The sequence below is a fragment of the Bufo gargarizans genome, chromosome 2 (genome assembly GCF_014858855.1).
Source record: "Bufo gargarizans isolate SCDJY-AF-19 chromosome 2, ASM1485885v1, whole genome shotgun sequence".
In the NCBI taxonomy this organism is placed as follows: Eukaryota; Metazoa; Chordata; class Amphibia; order Anura; family Bufonidae; genus Bufo; species Bufo gargarizans.
In genome coordinates, this window is record NC_058081.1 from 198096296 (window position 1) to 198118273 (window position 21978).

Sequence of the window (21978 nt, forward strand, 5' to 3'; positions counted from 1 at the left end):
ACAATGGGGACCCAAGGGTCCTAAGGTTTCAGGGCATTGAACAGATCAGACGCCCTCCAAGAGGAGGCAAATTTGATAGTCATGCTCTAAAAAGAAGCCCAGTTACACACCACACAACCCAATGGTCTCCATCACCAGATTTGCTACACATGTTTCATATAGGATTTCACATGGCAATCCATGCAGCTCCCCATCTAACCATTGGATAACACAAGGTTGCAATGCTATGACATTCCAGGATGTGTGAGTATTTTTGGTTCAGGGGATGGGCTCATCAGCCGCACCTTCCTCTAACCTCTAATCGGGGACAATGTATGTAAATACCACTTTTGGTGGCACAGCACCCTGTTTGGGTGGCATGCCCCCTATCCCCTACCCATGCGCTCCGTTTATACATAGGAGCTGAGGGGGCATCTCCTAGTGGTGGTTTCTTGCCAACCCACACCCCCACACACAGAGGTTAAGCCATACACACGAGCTGCACCTCATGGACCAGGATGTGATAGCCCATATACAAGCGTTCCACCTATATACAGGAGAAGAGGGATACTGTCTTGTGGCAGTTCCTCTGCCCACTGACAACCCCACATAAGCCATTTATACACACGTAGGAGCTGCGAATTGTTGACCACAATGTCATCAACCCACATTATGCAACGTTACAGGGGTCATCCTACCCCGGCACCCTGGTTCAGTGTCATCAACATTATGTCATGTTTGCGACCAGCTTAGCCTTGGCATATCAATGCTTATGATCCCACCACTGTCCTAACCCATGTTCTGTCTTATACTTAAAGGGCTTCTGTCACCCCACTAAAGTCTTTTTTTTTTTTGGGCTAGTTACATTCCTTATAGTGCGATATATGAAAATATAATGGTGTTACTTACTTTCATTCAGACGTTTCTTATAAAAACGAAGTTTTATAATATGTAAATCAGGTCTCTACCAGCAAGTAGGGCGTCTACTTGCTGGTAGCGGCCGCCGCAAAAAACCGCCCCCTCGTCGTGTTGATTGACAGGGCCAGCCGCGATCTCCTCCTCCGGCCGGCCCTGTCAGCATTTTAAAAATCGCGCGCCTCTGTTCATTCGGCGCAGGCGCTCTGAGATGAGAAGGCTCGTCTCCTCATAACTCCCTCAGTGCGCCTGCGCCGAGGACGTTTTCTCTTTCGGTGATGTCATCGGCGCAGGCGCACTGAGGGAGTTCTGAGGAGACGAGCCTCCTCATCTCAGAGCGCCTGCGCCGAATGAACAGAGGCGCGCGATTTTTAAAATGCTGACAGGGCCGCCCGGAGGAGGAGATCGCGGCTGGCCCTACAAATCAACACGACGAGGGGGCGTTTTTTTGCGGTGGCTACCAGCAAGTAGACGCCCTACTTGCTGGTAGAGACCTGATTTACATATTATAAAACTTTGTTTTTATAAGAAACGGCTGAATGAAAGTAAGTAACACCATTATATTCTCATATATCGCACTATAAGGAATGTAACTAGCCAAGTGACTGAGGAGGAGCTACTGGTTGGCATGTCCTGCTCCCCCTTTCCAATGGTGGCCGCCGAGCCTCCAGCCCCGCCTATGGGTGGAGTTTCCTCTCATATTAAGGCCAGCTGGAAGCAGGCGCATCACGGCCATATAAGCACTGGATACCGCTCCACACGACCAGTTGTGGCCTCGAGTGCTCTCTTAGAATATCACACAGCATAGGCTCCTCATGAGACAATATTTGAAATCTGTACAGCGCATGCAGAGTTACTCAGTTAGTGGTCGTCTACCTGTCAGGCATGGACAAGCAATATGGATATGCAGGTGTGGGTTAATGAGCGGTGTGTCTCTGTAGGAGGAACAGAGAGCGTGGACAATCACTAAGCTCTGTATCCTACCAAATGTATACACACAGTGCACACTGAATACCACTCTGTGAGCGCCCAGGTCCTCTGTTTCTTGCCTACAGTATACCTTCTTGATTGTCCATGTCCACCTCGAATACCAGGGTGTTTGCTAAGGACACATACAGTGGGGTCCTGGCAACATCATCATAACTTCTTGAATCACATTGTAGGTTTATCTAAACCTCCTTCTGGGCATTGAGTCTGTCCGCGATTGTTTTTTCCAGGGGCACCCGGATGGTATTACAGCTCCAGGGAACATCTCTCTTGTGAGGGGTTGGTCACGAGTACATGCCGGAATTGGGTGTAACACCGCTTTTAAAAAGTATTTCTGAATAAAGTTTATTATAGTGTTTTTTAGCGTCTCCTCAGCCAGTGATATATTATTCACTGGGGCCCAACTACTTATCTGATATTCTGTGAAAGTGTATATAGGTCTGGCAACACACAACGTCGTTTGTATTCCATCTACATTGTGTAATAATTGATTCATTTATTTTTTATCTATGTTTGAACATCATTAATGCTGAATTTCATTTCAGAGACTGTGAAGAGCTTCTGAAAAACAAGGAGATAGGACATTTCATTATCAGATTAAGCCCGAGAACTTTTGGCTACGTTCTGTCATACAAGTAAGTTTCATTTTTCACATTACAGATGGTTTAGAGGTAATCATCTCAGAAGATCAGTGGCAATGATTGCTATACTGTATGTTTCACCTCTCTTTCTCTCTGTCTCTTGCTCTCTCTCTCCCTCTGTTTCTCGCTCTCTTTCCCACTCTCTATATAAGCTGTAAGGCAGCACCAATTTTGTTATATACTTGGAAAGCATTTCAGTAAATGCTCCCAGTTTAACACATTTGACATTGATTTATGTGCAGTTTTTCTGCTTGTTTTGCTCTTGCACACTTCCTGCACCCACAGGATTACTGTAATATAATTCCATTCTTGGTTGCTAATGGTTTAGAGAATGGTATTATCTGTGGTATAGGAGACACTCAGGCTGACAGGCCAAACCACCCTAATACAATAATAACCTCTATACACTAGGGACCCAGATTTCAAAGAATAGAGCATAGTTGACATATCTGTGCAGTAGACTCTCCAGCCAAAAAAGAGGACAATTACATTCTATCTATCTATCTATCTGTCTGTCTGTCTGTCTATCTATCTTGATTTATGTCTCTTTGTGAGAAAAGCACATTACAAATGTTTGTCATTGTCATTATGTATTTTTTTATCATGATGGGTCACAGACAATAAATCTAAGAGAAGTTGCAGCATGCCAAAAAGTCCTATGCAAATAATGGTTTATTCACCCATGTACAATGCTAGGTTTCAGCTCTATACCAGAGCCTTGACAAAAAGCCCTCATGGGCCATGTAAGGATCACTCCTGTCTCACTATGGACTGTATTCCTAGCATATTCACTATATGTATGTTAGTCTATAACAGGCAGTGTGAAGCATGGAGGATGGGATGGAGAAACATCTGATTAGACAGGAGGTGGATTTGAAAAGATCTCATTGCATCTTGTCCTTCTGGTTGAGTGAATATAGAAGCACTAATGTTAGAAGAAAAACAGCTGCTCCAGTGGACATGGAGAGCCTGTTCTACAGAAAGAGCCCTTCATGTTCAGTACACGGCCTATGGCACTAGCAGTATGAAAGAATTTAGACATGCCTGTGTATGAGCATAGATGTACACTTTAAGAAAAAATACATTACGACAGATTTACTAAACCTATAGATGGTGTAAGCTTGGACCGGCTGTCTAGACCTGCACCGGATTTATCACAGGGGCTCAGGCTGGATGATAAATGTGGTGTAGGGGCAGACACTTTTTTCTGACTCTATACCATCTATTGGTTGGCTTAATTTGTAAAAGATTTTACGCCAAAACGGTGGCACAAAACATTGCATTGTAGGCCACTCCCCTTCTCCCACAATGCCACACCCTTCTCTATTAACCTCCTCAGGACCACCGCACGCAGGGATGCGTCTTTGTGGCGGCCCTGTAATTCCTCCTGGACGCGCCGGTGTGTCATCTCGCGAGACACAAGATTTCGGTCATAGCCGGCCCGCGCATGCGCATCGCGGGCCGGCAAAAGTTAAAGGACAATTTCGTCATCAGCCTGCCAGCCAATGATCGTCGCTGGCAGGCTGATGATTTTAAAAAAATCGAATCAGAAGCCATCTAACACATTATATTTTTTATCAATTGCAGCGGCCTCCGGTACTTCGCTAGCTTCCCATTTGTAAGACAGTCTTGCTTTTTTTCTTGGGTAGTCTCAGGGAATACCCCCTAAATTTAGTAGTCCAAATGGCAAATAAGGGGTATTCTTCTGAAGAGGCCTACAGGCTTCTGACCCAGTCGGATGAGGAATGGGAACCCTCATCTGACAAATCCAGCGGGTCAGAATATGAACCTGTAGAAAGCAGTGGCAGTCTGACCCAAAGTTTGGACGAAGAGGTTGAGGTCCCTGATACCACCAGGCGTACCCGGCCCCGTGTCGCTAGACCACAGGTTGCGCAGGATCCGCTTCAAGGGCAGCAGAGTGGGGCTGGTGCTGTCGGATTAAGTGGTGAGGCATACACCAGCAGCGCAGCCCATCCTGGACCTAGTTCCAGCACTGCCGTAGAACATGGTGAAGTGGCGAGCACCAGAAGGGCAGTTGAAGCTGGTACGGTGGCACGTGCAGTAGTTCCCCTGTCGCAGCCACCGCACAGACAGGCCCGTAGAGCCCCTAGAGTCCCTGAGGTGTTGGCAAACCCTGATTGGCAGCCCCCAACTTCAACCGCACCAGTAGTTCCCCCTTTCACCGCCCAGTCTGGAGTTCGGGTTGAGACAGCCCAGATCGGTTCGACACTGTTTTTTTTTTAGCTGTTCTTGACTGCGGAGCTCTTGGACTTAGTTGTGGCAGAAACAAATCGATATGCCACAAAATTTATAGCCGCCAACCCAGGAAGCTATTATGCCCAGTCTTTCCGGTGGAAACCCGTCCAAGTTTCCGAAATTAAAACTTTTCTGGACCTTCTCCTCAACATGGGCCTAACAAAAAAGCATGAATTGCGGTCATATTGGTCCACAAACCCAATTCATCACATACCCATGTTCTCTGCTGCCATGTCCAGGACACGATTTGAGACCATCCTGCGTTTCCTGCACTTTAGCAACAACAGCACCTCCCGTCCCAGAGGCCACCCAGCTTATGACCGGCCCCACATAGACCACTTTAACACCAAATTTGCAGATTTGTATACCCCTGAGCAAAACATCTGCGTAGACGAGTCCCTTATACAGGTTACCGGGCGCCTTGGCTTCAAACAATACATCCCAAGCAAGCGCGCCCGGTATGGGGTCAAATTGTATAAGCTCTGTGAAAGGGCCACAGGCTATACCCACAAATTTCGGATCAATGAGGGTAAAGATCAGACCCTGGAGCCGGTCGGTTGCCCTGACTACCTGGGGAGCAGTGGGAAGACAGTCTGGGACTTGGTGTCACCTTTATTTGGCAAGGGGTACCATCTTTATGTGGAAAATTTCTACACAAGTGTGCCTCTCTTCAGGCATTTGTTCCTAGAACAGATTGGCTACTGTGGCACCGCGCGACCTAGTCGCCGGGGCTTCCCCCATCGGCTCGTTACCACTCGTCTTGCAAGGGGGGAGAGGGCTGCCTTTTGTAACAAAGAACTGCTCGCGGTGAAATGGAGAGACAAACGTGACGTTTACATGCTCTCCTCCATTCACGCAGACACGACAATCCAAATTGAACGAGCAACCAGTCATTGAAAAGCCCCTCTGTGTCCACGACTATAATTCGCTCATGGGAGGGGGGGGACTTCAATGACCAGATGTTGGCTCCCTATTTACTTTCCCGCAGAACCAGTATAAGAAGGTATCTGTATATTTGATTCAATTGGCTGTATATAATAGTTTTGTTCTCTACAGTAAGGCTGGGAGAACAAGATCCTTCCTCAAATTTCAGGAAGAGATCATCGAGAACCTCCTGTATCCAACTACCAGTGTAGTGAGCCGCCTACACGAGCGACATTTCCCCAGTGTCGTTGCCGGTACCTCAAACCAACCGCCACCCCGAAATTTTTTTTGTGTCTGTAGCAGGAGTGGAATAAGGCGTGACACCCGCTATTTCTGTCCTGACTGCCCTGACTACCCTGCCCTATGCTTAGGGGAGTGTTTCCGGAAGTACCACACACAAGTACACTTAGCATAGGGATTGCATCTCACAGGACAGGCACACAGGGCTATTAGGGCCCATTCACACAGAGCTGCTGCAAACCTCTCCTTTCACCTGGGACAAAGTGCATAATGTACTTAGCCAAATCTCTGGGCGATTTGCGCTTTGCACATTGTCCCATGGGGAAGGAGAGGTTTGTCCTATAAAGGTAAAAAAAAAAAAAAAAAAAATCACCGGTAAGCAAAAAAGTTAATGTTCTGTTTCCAAAGTTCATAAAAGTTAATGTTCTGTTCAAATGTTATTATAAAGTTCATGTTAATAAATTTATTGCGTTGCGGCCTGTTTTTTTTTTTTTTTTTACCTTCTAGGTGGACCAACCGATCGACCAGCTGCAGCACTGATGTGCATTCTGACAGAAGCATTGCGCTGCTATCAGATTACACAACAGTCGGTGTATGCGGCGCTGCAAGACGAGATTTCTCCTCTGCAGTAAAAAAGATATGTTTGCCGATGCTTATGAGCTGAGGGGGCGGTGGTGTTCATATGCTTTGGCAAAAACTTTGTATATAAAAAAAGCAAAAAAAAACCAGTCAATGATTTATTCATCCACATCGATTGATGTGAATGGAGAAATCGGGTTTGCCAGGGCATACGAGCTAAGTGGGTATGGATGTTGGGCGGAGCTCCTATGTCCTGGCAGGCGCCTTTCCCCTCTTTTTTTTGGCAGAGATTTTTTCATCCACATTGATCGATGCGAATGAAGAAATCTGTGCCATTCAGTTTTTCTTTCAGCCCAGAGGCTGAACGGAAAAAAAGAAATCTCATTACCCGTATGCTCAATATAAGGAGAATAGCAGAAACTCCTAATGCTGGCCATACATGTAATGATTGCGGAGACCCTTAAATGCCAGGGCAGTACAAACACCCCACAAATGACCCCATTTTGGAAAGAAGACACCCTAAGGTCTTCGCTGACGGGCATAGTGAGTTCATAGAAGATTTTATTTTTTGTGACAAATTAGCGGAAAATGATGTTTTTTTTTTAGTTTTTCTTACAAAGTCTCATATTCCACTAACTTGTGACAAAAAATTAAAACTTCCATGAACTCACAATGCCCATCATGAAATACCTTGGGGTGTCTTCTTTCCAAAATGGGGTCACATGTGGGGTATTTATTCTGCCCTGGCATTTTAGGGGCCCTAAAGCGTGAGAAGAAGTCTGGAATCCAAATATCTAATAATGCCCTCCTAAAAGGAATTTGTGCCCCTTTGTGCCCCTAGGCTGCAAAAAAGTGTCACACATGTGGTATCGCTGTACTCAGGAGAAGTTGAGCAATGTGTTTTGAGGTGTCTTTTTACATATACCCATGCTGGGTGAGAAAAATATCTGTGTCAAATGACAACTTTGTATAAAAAAATGGGAAAAGTTGACTTTTAGAGATATTTCTCTCACCCAGCATGGGTATATGTAAAAATACACCCCAAAACACGTTGCCCTACTTCTTCTGAGTACGGCGATACCACATGTGTGAAATTTTTTTGCAGCCTAGGTGGGCAAAGGGGCACAAATTCTAAAGAGCACCTTTAGGATTTCACAGGGCATTTTTTACACATTTGGATTTCAAACTACTTCTCACGCATAAGGGCCCCTAAAATGCCAGGGCAGTATAACTACCCCACAAGTGACCCCATTGTGGAAAGAAGACACCCTAAGGTATTTGCTGATGGGCATAGTGAGTTCATGGAAGTTTTAATTTTTTGTCACAAGTTAGTGGAATATGAGACTTTATAAGAAAAAAAAATCATCATTTTCCGCTAACTTGTGAAAAAAAATAAAAACTTCTATGAACTCACTATGCCCATCGGCGAATACCTTAGGGTATCTTCTTTCCAAAATGGGGTCACTTGTGGGGTAGTTATACTGCCCTGCCATTTTAGGGGCCCTGATGCGTGAGAAGTAGTTTGGAATCCAAATTCGTAAAAATGCCCTGTGAAATCCTGAAAGTACTCATTGGAAATTGGGCCCCTTTGCGCATCTTGGCTGCAAAAAAGTGTCACACATGTGGTATCGCCGTACTCAGGAGAAGTTGGGCAATGTGTTTTGGGGTGTCTTTTTACATATACCCATGCTGGGTGAGAGAAATATCTCTCTAAAATGACAACTTTGTATAAAAAAATGTGAAAAGTTGACTTTTAGAGAGATATTTCTCTCACCCAGCATGAGTATATGTAAAAAGACACCCCAAAACACATTGCCCAACATCTCCTGAGTACGGCGATACCACATGTGTGATACTTTTTTTGCAGCCTAGGGGCACAAAGGGGCACAAATTCCTTTTAGGAGGGCATTATTAGATATTTGGATTCCAGACTTCTAGCCAAGATGCGCAAAGGGGCCCAATTTCCAATGAGTACTTTCAGGATTTCACAGGGCATTTTTACGAATTTGGATTCCAAACTACTTCTCACGCATTAGGGCCCCTAAAATGCCAGGGCAGTATAACTACCCCACAAGTGACCCCATTGTGGAAAAAAGACACCCCAAGGTATTTCGTGATGGGCATAGTGAGTTCATGGAAGTTTTTCTTTTTTGTCACAAGTTAGTGGAATATGAGACTTTGTAAGAAAAAAACAAAAAAAAACTAATTTTCCGCTAACTTGTGACAAAAAATAAAAACTTCTATGAACTCACTATGCCCATTAGCGAATACCTTAGGGTGTCTTCTTTCCAAAATGGGGTCACTTGTGGGGTAGTTATACTGCCTTGGCATTTTAGGGGCCCTAATGCGTGAGAAGTAGTTTGAAATCCAAATGTGTAAAAAAAATGCCCTGTAAAATCGTAAAGGTGCTCTTTAGAATTTGTGCCCCTTTGCCCACCTAGGCTGCAAAAAAGTGTCACACATGTGGTATCGCCGTACTCAGAAGAAGTAGGGCAACATGTTTTGGGGTATATTTTTACATATACCCATGCTGGGTGAGAGAAATATCTCTCTAAAAGTCAACTTTTCACATTTTTTTATACAAAGTTGTCATTTTAGAGAGATATTTCTCTCACCCAGCATGGGTATATGTAAAAAGACACCCAAAAACACATTGCCCAACTTCTCCTGAGTACGGCGATACCACATGTGTGACACTTTTTTGCAGCCTAGGTGGGCAAAGGGGCACAAATTCTAAAGAGCACCTTTAGGATTTCACAGGACATTTTTTACACATTTGAATTTCAAACTACTTCTCACGCATTAGGGCCCCTAAAATGCCAAGGCAGTATAACTACCCAACAAGTGACCCCATTTTGGAAAGAAGACACCCCAAGGTATTTCGTGATGGGCATAGTGAGTTCATGGAAGTTTTCATTTTTTGTCACAAGTTAGTGGAATATGAGACTTTGTAAGAAAAAAAATAAAAATCAGCATTTTCCACTAACTTGCGACAAAAAATAAAAAGTTCTATGAACTCACTATGCCCATCAGTGAATACCTTAGGGTGTCTACGTTCTGAAATGGGGTCATTTGTGGGGGTTTTCTACTGTCTGGACATTGTAGAACCTCAGGAAACATGACAGGTGCTCAGAAAGTCAGAGCTGCTTCACAATGCGGAAATTCACATTTTTGTACCATAGTTTGTAAACGCTATAACTTTTACCCAAACATTTTTTTATCAAAGACATGTAGAACAATAAATTTAGAGAAAAATTTATATAGAAATGTATTATTTTTTTATTTATTTACAACTGAAAGTGAAAAATGTCATTTTTTGGCAAAAAAATCAGTAAATTTCGATTAATAACAAAAAAAGTTAAAATGTCAGCAGCAATGAAATACCACCAAATGAAAGCTCTATTAGTGAGAAGAAAAGGAAGTAAAATTCATTTGGGTGGTAAGTTGTATGACCGAGCAATAAACGGTGAAAGTAGTGTAGTACAGAATTGTAAAAAGTGGTCTGGTCATTAAGGGTGTTTAAGCTAGGGGAGCTGAGGTGGTTAAGCCATGCCACTTTTTTGGACTAGCTGAAGAAACTAGAGGTGCAATTTATGCCAAAATCTAAGTGCACTGACATTAGTGACTGTGGTCCACTGTATTTATTTATTTTTACAGGGGGAAAGACAGATGCCGACACTTTGTTATAAACCAGTTGTCAAATGGAGAATTGGTCGTATCGGGGGATTCATATTCCCATGATAGTTTGCCTGGTTTGATAGCTTATTACCAAAATACACCTATTGAACCATTTGGAGAGAAGCTGTCGCTAAATTTTATTAAGGTATGCTCTGACTTAAAGGGGAACTATCAAAAACAGCCTAACACCCTTTCCCCCCTTTTAACTGTACATTAGAGATGTGTGGAAATATCAGTGTTAGGGTCCATTCACACGTCTGTAAGTGTTTTGCAGATCCGCAAAACATGGATACCGGCAAAATGCAGAACGCACATGGCTAGCCCTATAATGGAAATGCCTATTCTTGTCTGCGATGGCGAACAAGAATAGGACATGCTCTATCTTTTTTGCAGGGCAGCGAAACTGAACCATGGATGCAGACAGAACACGGTGTGCTGTCCGCATCTTTTGCTACCCCATTGAAATGAATGGGTACACATCTGACCCGCAAAATTGCAGAACGGATGCGGACCCAGAACTATGGACGTGTGAATGGACCGTAGCTATGAAAGCACTTCTTGTTTTTATGGTTCCATCTTGTCACAAAGATACTGTGTAGATCCAAAATTAATCTGATTGATTTGTATGGGGACTTCAGATCTATCAGTCAAAAGTGCAGATATTACCAAAATAAATGAAAGGTGAAATGTATTGTACTCCTATTTTTTTTAACAGCACCAGCAAGTTTTTCAAATTGATATGCTGGTCATGACTATTATGCTGGACATACAGGGGGAATGTATCCCGTTTGTATGGCAGTTTTCTGGTTTACAAAAGTTGCAAATTTTGATCACATATTCATGCTACATGCTAGCAACATGTCATCTGTACAGAAACCTTTAAATAAGTTCCTAACATGTTTGTCTACAGTCAGATAAGTACCTTCATCCAGTTTCAAAAGCTACAGGTTCATTATCTCTATTTATATTCCTCTGTACTTTGTGGTTACAGATCATACATTTTATTATCATATTATTTATGTTATTATTTATTTTGACACTTTTGTTAATCACAATGATTATGAATGTATTAAATCATTTATTCTACAGTTTTCAGAAAATAACAAGTACGACAACATTCAGGGACCAAATTCAAAGGTCGAAAAATCCCGACATAACGCAGACAATCCTAAGAAAAACCCACATGGACAAAAGAAGAAAACTGTGGCTAATGCACAGGTATGTTTCATATATACCATAGTATTAATCACATAGACTCTTCCAATGACAGCATTTTATTTACTACCCCCACCAATCACCTGAGCTCTGTGTCGCCTTGTTTCTGCTTGGTTCTGCCTGACTCTCCTTGGAGCACAGAGTGAGCGATGTACAGATTCATAGAAGGTCTGTGGATTTGTTATGAACCTGTACACCGTTCACTTCAAAAGCCAAGCACAGCCGACAAAAAAGCAAAGTGGCACAGCGGTCAGCTGAGCACTCTTAGCGCCCAGACTCCCGCAAATCAAACCTTCAGAAACGTCACTATAAGGCTATTTTCACACCAGCGTTTTTGCTGGATCCGTGATGGATCAGCAAAAACGCTCCTGTCATAATACAACCGTCTGCATCCGTTATGAACGGATCTGGTTGTATTATCTTTAACAAAGCCAAGACTGATCCGCCATGAATACCATTGAAAGTCAATGGGGGACAGATCAGTTTTCTATTGTGTCCGAAAAAACTGATTAGTCCCCATTAACTTACATTGTGTGTCATGATGGATCCGTCTTGTTCCGCACCACATCGCAGACAGGAAAACGCTGCTTGCAGCGTTATTCTGTCTGCGATGGGGACGCAAACGGAATGGAATCAGACAGATCTCAATAGCGAAAATAGGCTACTTTCACACTTGCGCTTTCTAACATGTAAGACGTTTGTTAAAATAATAGGTACCTTTTAAGCAATAACCACATATTTCTATAAAATGTTAAAGCAATGACCAAATGTATACAATACATACAGCCCCCAAACAGTGGTGGCAGAATATTCAATGGCTTTGTGGCTGCTGTTTGGACAACTTTCCAATACTTATATTTTAATTGAAGTGAATATCTATTTTTAAACAGTATTTTTTATGTCCAAAGTTACTGAAGTTAGTTGGAGAGGAAGATTAGAATTAATGAAAATATTTAACCAAAAGAGTTGTAGACGCAGTTGTAGATGCTTAAACGGGCTGTCTGGCCTTGTTTAAGTAATAGCCTATTCTCAGGATAGACCATCACTAGCTGATTGGCCTATTCTAATTAGCAGCACCCCTGCCGATCATCTGTTCTGTGTATCTCTGTTACTACACAGCAGTGTGTACATTGTAGTGGATAGCGCTTGCCAATCAGTGGCGCTGCTGTGATGAGCCTTGTCTGCTGCAATGTTGACGATGGAGCTACACAGAACAGATGATCGGCAGAGTTGTGGGGTGTTGGACCGTTGCCAATCAGCTAGTGATGGCCTATTTAAGACACACTTAAATATTCATTGTAATACGCGACTAAGAAAGTTTATTAGTTACAAAAAGTTAAAATTTGCTTAAAGGGGTTGTGAAGCCCCTTTGTGGCTCCCAGACTGTCTTCACTGGGAATTTCCATATGGCTGGGTTCATGTGCGCCACTGTAGCCAATGACTGGTTTCAGTGGTGACGTGCTCCCAAGCAGTCTGCCGCTGCATGGTCATGTGCCTCTTGGGGACATGTCACTGCTGAGGCTAGTCATTGCTCACAGCAGCACGTGAACCTGTCCATGTGGAAGCTGATAGGCAGGTTCCAGAAGTGCAGTGAAGATAACCTGAGAGCTACAGAGCCAGAACGGAGCAACAGAGAGCAGGTATACATCTCTTCAGAGATACTGCTACATGGGGTGGGAATAAAAAAAAATGCATCTATGAAGCAAAACCATATAAAGTTAGGTTCCATAAAATAGTTGATTGTATTCTAATCAGTACATGTAGAAATATAAACACTAACCAAAAATATATTGTATAAAATTCTTCTAGGACATCGCACCACCATTACCAGAGAGAAATCGGTCACTAAATACAGACGATGATGATGAGCAAATCTACGCAAAGCCTAAAAAAGAGACAAACGGAAAAACATATTCTCCAAGTAATAACCCAGATGTTTATTATTCCGCTCAGAAGGATATCGTAAAGACCAATCCCCAAAATGTGCTTTATTCTGAGGTTAAATTTGATAATAGTTTACCTTCTGCCCTGGGCCACCTGCAAGGCTCATCACAAGAAGTGGACACTAGAAAATCCAAGCTAATGTCCAGCTTGAATGAGCTTTCAGGATGTGAGATTCTGGAGATGAGGTTTGCAACATCTATTCAGACAGCTAACAGTAAAACATTAAGTGGTCAATTCATACATACTGGGGCTGAAAGTCCCGGCAGCTCATTTTTGTTTCCAGCTGATATATCCCTCTCTGAAGGTGAAGACATCTATGCACAAATACCATTTAGAGACCCCCACTACAAAAATGAATACCATACAGTGGACAAGATATCAAACTACTCTATGCAAGCTACAAACACTGTTGATCATATTTCCACACGGATATCCAAGGAGGTAACGTCTAGAGAAATTAACAAGAAAGTGACCCATGTAAGCACTGCACAAGACAATCTGTATGAAACTATCTCAACCGATTTCACCAAACTACCTGTGAGAAAACAGAATGCTGCTAAGGTATGTATTTTCTTGAGTATTTCTTTTTTTGCTAAGAACTAACACTGGGTTTATATATACCTTATATACCTCAGAAGCTTCACGGATGGTGGCAAAATTCCCATGTCACAGAATTAACCTATCCACCATCAGTAGGCACTTAATATGCTACACACTGGAAGTCTCAAAATATTATGCATGCTTCGTCACATGGAAACTACAGTACCATTAAAACTTAAAGGGGTTCTGCAGTTTTTTCTTTTTGTTGATCTATCCTCTGGATAGATCATAAGCATCTGATTGGTGGGGGTCCGACACCTGGGACCCCCGCTGATCAGCTGTTCAGAAGGTAGCGGCACGCCAGTAGTGTCGCGGTCTTCTCTATGTTTACCGCAGGCCCAGTGATGTCATGACTAGTATCACTGGCCTGGGAGCGTATAAACCCTGTTCACTTGAATGGATCTTAGCTGCACTCAGGCCAGATGATATACAGAGGATAGATCATCAGAAAGAAAAACTGCAGAACCCCTTTAAAGTTGGTTCACTTTTTGATGTACAGTATATATTATAAAGATTAAAGGGGTTGTGCACTAATTTCAAGACCTCTCAGACTGGCGGGACCGATGTTTGTGATCATACTTACCTGATTCCCAGTGCCGGGTCTCAGCTTGTTCATTGTTGGCCTCCGCTGCTTGTCTGGTGCCTCTCCATGTAAACTGACGTTTTAAAGCCACTGCAGCCAATCACTGGCCTCTGCTCCCCTTGTGCCAGGTCAAATGGTCATGTGATGCAACAGAAGCAGATCGCTGATGCAGCCAATCACTGTCAAAATGGAAGTTTACATGGAGAGACCACAGACAAGCAGCAGAGGCCAGGGACCCAGCACCAAGAATCAGGTAAGTATGATCACCATCGAGGTCTTGAATTTAGTGCAACCCCTTTAACCTTCATTTTATATATATATATATATAGAGAGAGAGAGAGAGAGAGAGAGAGAGAGAGAGAGAGAGAAATGAGGGAGCACAGGGGGTTCAATAAGTGGTAAACAATCACCTTTTATTCACCCATGTGGGCAGCGCTACCCACATGGGTGAACAAAAGGTGATTGTTTAGTCATTTATTTCCTGGAGTGCTGCCTATTCTTTATATATATATATTTTTTCATATATACAGTACAGACCAAAAGTTTGGACACGCCTTCTCATTCAAAGAGTTTTCTTTATTTTCATGACTATGAAAATTGTAGATTCACACTGAAGGCATCAAAACTATGAATTAACACATGTGGAATTATATACATAACAAAAAAGTGTGAAACAACTGAAAATATGTCATATTCTAGGTTCTTCAAAGTAGCCACCTTTTGCTTTGATTTTTGCTTTTGATGCCTTCAGTGTGAATCTACAATTTTCATAGTCATGAAAATAAAGAAAACTCTTTGAATGAGAAGGTGTGTCCAAACTTTTGGTCTGTACTGTGTGTGTGTGTATATATATATATATATATATATATATATATATATATACATATATATTATACACACAGTGCTGCCCATAATTATTCATACCCCTGGCAAATTTTGACTTAAAGTTACTTTTATTCAACCAATTTTGGACGGGAAATGACATAGGTGTCTCCCAAAAGATAATAAGACTATGTACAAGAGGCACTATTGTGGAAAAAAAAAAAACATTTCTCTGCTTTTATTTACATTTGAGCAAAAAGTGTCCAGTCCAAAATTATTCATACCCTTCTCAATAATCAATAGAAAAGCCTTTATTGGCTATTACAGAAATCAAACGCTTCCTATAATTGCAGTCCAGCTTTTGGCATGTCTCCATAGGTATTTTTGCCCATTTATCTTTAGCAATGAGCCCCAAATCTTTCAGGTTGGAGGGTCTTCTTGCCATCACCCTGATCTTTAGCTCCCTCCACAGATTCTCAATTGGATTCAAGTCTGGACTATGGCTAGGCCACTCCAAAACGTTAATGTTGTTGTCTGCTAACCATTTCTTCACCACTTTTGCTGTGTGTTTTGGATCATTGTCATGCTGAAATGTCCACTGGTGCCCAAGGCCAAGTTTCTCTGCAGACTGCCTGATGTTGTCGTTGAGAATCCTCATGTATTGCTCTTTTTTCATGGTGCCGTTTACTGTGATTAGGTTCCCTGGTCCATTGGCTAAAAAACACCCCCAAAGCATTAGGTTCCCTCCACCATGTTTGACAGTGGGGATGGTGTTCTTTGGGTTGAAGGCTTCTTTTTTACACCAAATGAAGAAAACGTCATTGTGACCAAACAATTCAATTTTTGTTTCATCTGACCATAACACAGAAGAGCAGAAGTCTTCTTCTTTGTCCAGATGAGCTTTTGCAAAGGCCAAGAAAGCTTTTGTGTGCCTTATCTGGAGAAGTGGTGTCCTCCTTGGTCTGTATCCTTGGAACCCAGCAGTGTGCAGTGTCCGTTGGATTGTCTGCCGTGAGACATTGCCACCAGCAGAGCCCAGATTCACCAGGATGGCCCTGGTGGTGATCCTTGGATTCTTTTTCACCTCTCTAACTATCCTCCTGGCCAGCACAGGTGTCACTTCTGGCTTCCGACCACGTCCTCTGAGATTTTCCACAGTGTGGAACATCTTGAATTTTTTGCTCAAATGTCAATAAAAGCTGAGAAATGTTTGTACATCGTCTTATTATCTTTTGGGAGACACCTATGTCACTTCCCGTCAAAAACTTACTTGCTGGTTTAATAAAAGTAACTTTAAGTCAAAATTTGCCAGTGGTATGAATAATTATGGGCAGCACTGTATGTGTGTGTGTGTATATATATATATATATATACTGTATATCAGAATGTGAACCAACACAAAACAGAGAAGAAAAGCAGAGGGAAAGAGATTTTGTCCTGTACTTTCACTAGTTATTCCCCATCTAGAATTGAATACATACCCTGATACAAGTGATCCCGTATCAGAAACCTAGCCTGGTTTATTCTGAGCAATCCCTAGTATAGTCACCACCGCCACACCAAACATATAAACAAGACCACAAGTCAATCAGGATACAGGCATGGTAGTGAGAATGAAACCAAATGTACATCAACATTGGTCATATGACTTTCAAAAAGGAATGCGCAAATATGTATCACAAAAACTCAGATTTTGTAGGTAATCAGTCTTTACAACAAAAGTGCACTTACAACATATTAGTCTCACTGTGTTTCCCTATGGTATCTACTATATTTTATTAGGGAAAGCTTAACAACTACATTGACTTATAGGAAAAATGCCTTCCAACAGGTGGCCAGAACTTTTTTTTTTTTTAAGGGAACCTGTCATCAACTTCATGCTGCCCATACTAACGGCAGAATAAAGTAGAGACAGGTGAGTTGATTTCAGCGGTCTGTCGTTTATAAGTTAAAAGTAAGTGGTTGCCGAGAACCAACATCACAATCATTGCAGACTGGGCCTGGAAAAGAGTCCCGGCCACCTGAGAAGAGTCCTGGTTATCCATGAATTCCTGCTCTCCTGCCCACCTGCTGATGACTGACAGGCTTCTACCTAGTTTTCTCCTTTCTCTCTAGGAGAGAACTGCCAATCATCAGCAGACGGGTGAGAGAGCAGGAGAGCTATAAGGTACTGGAAATAGTTTATTATGTGAAATCCTGGTGAAAGGTTCGCTTTAACAATGCATCCCCTTAATATTATCACAGAAACTAAAATGCCACCCCCGATCCCAGTTCATGTTGAGCAAAGGGACATGGCCTCAGGTGACATCTAGAAATACATATAAATACAATAAAGTTGAAAAAAAAATATCTAAGAATTCAGCCAAAGAACCAGAACATATTGTTGTGTTTCTTTGTATCAATTGGACAGCAAAGACGCCAACCAAACCAATACAGTGTGACATAGCACAGGGTTCATATACAGTACTCTGGAAGGTAGCCAAGGAGGCTAAGATCCAAGGTGTTCAGACAGTAACCCACTAAAATGGAACTCATTATCAAACCAAACCAGTTACCGCCTGATACCAGTCCATCAAATGAAACACTTGAAGACCCGCTCACTGTTCAGCTCCCTAGGATGTACCATATTCAAACAGTAAATATTTAGCCTCAAATTTGTATCTCCTCTGTGACTCAAGCACTTTGCTACCTCAAAAGTCATGCATTTTAAAAATGTTGTATATATTAATGAAGGTCAAGTGAATAAATACAGAACTAGACCGCAATGTATGTTGTGGAGGGTGACAATATGATCTACTTATAAAACTAGCCGCTAGTGACCTCAAAAGAAAAGACTAGTTACATATAATCATGCAATCATTAAAAATATTTCATTATACAAGGAAACTCAGGAGGTAAAAATTAGATCAAGTTCATCAGTGTGACAAAACCAGCCATACTTATATAATTTTTCTTTATTTTTGGCACAGGTTGAAAAGCAAAAAAGATTCCTTTTTGGGGACAAGAAAAAATAACACCTTCATCTGAAATAAAAAAAAGTTTTGAGGATAGAGGATCCAGCCCCAGCATCGAAGTGGCCCACCAGAGTACCAGAGATTCCTCCATGGGCCCAGGCTCTGAAACCTTAGTGGGCCTCTAAGCTCCTAGATAATAAAAAAAAAAGCATTTGAAGCTGCCTTTGGAGCCAATAACTTGCCACTAGGGTCTATTTCTTTGAATCAAAATTTATTAGACTGTATTAATGATATGAGGTTTGGACACTGAGAATAATTTCCTCTGGTGGGCCCAAAAACTCCAGTCTGACCCTGCACACTCCTACATGTTTGTTTTTTACATTTTACTTTTGAAGTTCTGGAGATGAATATTTAAAATATGCACAGTTAGGAACTTCACTCAAGAAAACAAAAGAGCAGAGAAATTACCAGTATCATAATGAAAACCCAACAAACCCCATTATCGTCAGAGGGGTCTGTCCGGCAGCATTGATGTCCATCATCTAAATCTGATGTATTGGCACTTCCATCATTTTTGCAGTTCTGCTCCTATGATGGAAATGATTAGACGTGTGGAAAAAAGTGTTGCTGTGCATATTGCTGTAGTTTATGGTGCATGTTGTTACAGTGTAAACACAGAGAAGATATGCCTTATTAACTGAGTTTTCTGGGAGTTCATCAATATCTGATCTGTGGGGGTTCATCTCCTGTCACCCAATGGATAAGATGTTTAAAGAAGTCGTGGCATCCTTACAGCTAACCAAGCACCGTGCTGTTTTTTTTGCATAGCAGCTGTCTTTGGTATTGCAGTCCAAGCCCATGTAACCGATGAACGTTACGTCACAGGCCTAGAAAGAGCAACAATGCTCACCAGAGCACCACGGTCTCGTCAAACAGATGATTGGTGAGGGTGTTGGGAGTCTGACTCCTCACAATCAGATATTGATGACTTATCCTGAGGATAGATCATCAGTATTGAAGTCCTGCATAATCCCTTTAACTACCTGCATATTGTCTCCAGAACATTTCCACTTGGTACTGTACTGTACTCGGTAGTGACTGTAGAAGCATATTTGGTATGAAAGTGCTGGGGTCTTATAGATATGTCAGGTGCATCATACCCATGATGTCTAAGTCTTACATATTATGCTTTGAGATAGGCTTGATTTATTACTGTCATTTATTGAATATCTTGCTCAGCTCATTATGACACTGCTTTAACATTTTGGTTATTTCATTAAAGTACCAAGAATGGACGTCATAAGTGTTTGCATTGAACTTTAAAAATGGGCAAATGTACATTATAAGGTTATGGGTTTTTATTATATTCAGTGAGTAAGTCAATGTGTATAGTTGTGTAAATCCCCAGCTGAGACACAGGGGGACAACACAATAAGAAAGACTTCACAAATGTGTATAACTTTACTACCAAACATATCGGTTATCAACTTGCATTTATGAAAGGATCATCTAGTGATGCAGAAAGTTAGTAGACCGCCACTAGCGGATTCTGTCAGTTTAATATGCTGCCCCATGAATGTGTTCATGAGGATGTCGCTCCCCCTTTACTTCTCTGCAGACTCTGACAAGCTTGTCAATCACCAACTTTTTTGTTGCTTTGGGTACTATGAGTATGGACTTGTAGCTGTAATATGCTGCCCTTCTATAGGAAGGCATATTAAGCTGACATATCTGCTTTATCACCATTATAAGGTATAATGCTTGTATGAACTGTAATATGCAAGAAGCTATATTACAATGGAACTAAACAATTTTAGCAAGACCATGTGCAAAGGAGAAGTGAGCATTCAACCAGTGGTCATTTCCCTCATCCATAACATAAATACCAAAAAACAACCATAACCAGTAAATACAACCGGAAACTCTAGAAAGTTCTATTCTAAAAATAGCTGTAAAGTGGCCCATTTTGAGCCTTAGCAACGCTCCTCTGTCTTCTGTTTACATAACTGTGGAGACTCGCTCCACACTGACCGTGTTATGTAAACAGAAGACAGAGGAGCGTTGCTAAGGCTCAAAATGGGCCACTTTACAGCATTTTTTCTAATAAAAATGTATAATTTCAGTAATTAAAGTATATTACAAAAAGTGTTCAGTATCACTGCCTCTATACATTAAACAAATAAAAATGCAGTTAACACTTTAATAATACATATTTATGTAGTTATATCCCAGGAAACTCAATCAGGAGCCAGTTACTTTCTGCCGTGAACTACACCTCAAAAAAATTCCATGATGGACAAATAAAAAAGTGGTCACTGATAAAAAATAGTTCAAGTACAGCATGACTCCAATGAAAGGAATAGGAGAAGGGAGGCTAAAGCTGGCCATGGTCATTAGTGTCAGCGGGACCAACTAATGTGTATATGGTGTCCCAACTTCCCCCAATGACAGATGCCATGGGATAAAAAGACTGGGTTTATAGATTTCTGCATGCCTGATCCTTTAGTTCTCAGAGGAGATTAGTAGCAGCTCTCTTCCCTTTCCCCATTGAGAATACATGTATGCTTGGCCAAGCACATATTTGTATGGGTGGAGGAGGAGAAGTTGTGAGAAAGAGCTGGCAATCAAGCCATCCATCGGCTGACAGCTATTAAAAGTATAGCTCTAACCTCAGAGCTGAACCCGGACATATCCCCTTCTTTACCCAGGCAGCCCCTCTGAGTTGAGAAGTGTTCCCTGCCCTAGCTGTTTTACAGGCTAGGGCAGCGCTAAATCCTAGCTGCCAGTGACGTCACCTGGAACACTGCTCGGCAGAACCCTCCGCCTAGCAGAGACTTGGTACGTCACCGGATCTAATGAAAAAGCCCTTTTCCTACGCGGTTTAGTGCCTGAGTGAAGAAGGAGTTATGTCCGGGTTCAGAACTGAACCCAGACAACCCCTCTAAGGTCCCTTTACAGGGCTAGATTTAGCAGACGAGTGTCAGGAAGGAACCGTTACTTCCCGGCAAGTGCCTGCTCGTCAGAGGAAAACACTGTATTTACATGCTGCCATCTCCTTCACACTATGGGAAGGAGTAATGGCTAATGCCATCGCTCATCATACTGAATCATTGTTTTCTGGCAGCCGAGCTTGATTAGACACTACAATCTGCTGCTGGCAAACGATTTGGGGGACAGCACAAATGATCATATTATCTGATGAATGAGCATTTTGCTCATTCATAGGGTAGTTGGCGGCACCAGATAATCCGCCAGATAGTCGCTAGCGAGCGTTCCTACAAACGCTTGTTGGTGATCCTCTGGGCGATGCTCGGCCAGCATAAAAGGCCATAAGGTCCCTTTGGCTCTTTTCCTTCACAGCTTCGCTCCTGACGGCTTACTGTACAAGAAACTACAATACATACATTCAAGTGGATAGAGCAGTGTTACAGTTCTTTGCACGGTGTCTACGGAAGAAGAGCTGTGAAGCAGTGGAATGCTTGCTTAGCACTGTGGCCCCTTCACTCTGATCAGTGGAGGATCGGCATTCAGATCCCCACTAATCAGGTAAGCCATCACCCCTAATTCTAAAACCAATCAAGCTTATGGAAAAACCAATTTCAGGAGTTTTTCCAGATCAAATGTATGATGAAGAAAAAGAGCAGCAATCATGGACTCTGCA

The 21978-nt window shown here is 42.2% G+C and overlaps 1 protein-coding gene across 1 annotated transcript in view; it reads left to right on the forward strand.

Annotated features, from left to right (window-relative positions):
* The window catches only part of SH2D7 (SH2 domain containing 7), a 33155-nt gene extending 13609 nt beyond the window's left edge, over positions 1 to 19546 (forward strand). Inside the window, exons 2-6 of the mRNA XM_044283373.1 lie at positions 2427 to 2516; positions 10179 to 10344; positions 11289 to 11417; positions 13224 to 13919; positions 18333 to 19546. Coding sequence (XP_044139308.1) covers positions 2427 to 2516; positions 10179 to 10344; positions 11289 to 11417; positions 13224 to 13919; positions 18333 to 18377 — 1126 coding nt within the window. The 3' untranslated portion in view covers positions 18378 to 19546. The remainder of the gene's footprint in view (positions 1 to 2426; positions 2517 to 10178; positions 10345 to 11288; positions 11418 to 13223; positions 13920 to 18332) is intronic.
* The last annotated feature ends 2432 nt before the right edge of the window (positions 19547 to 21978 follow it).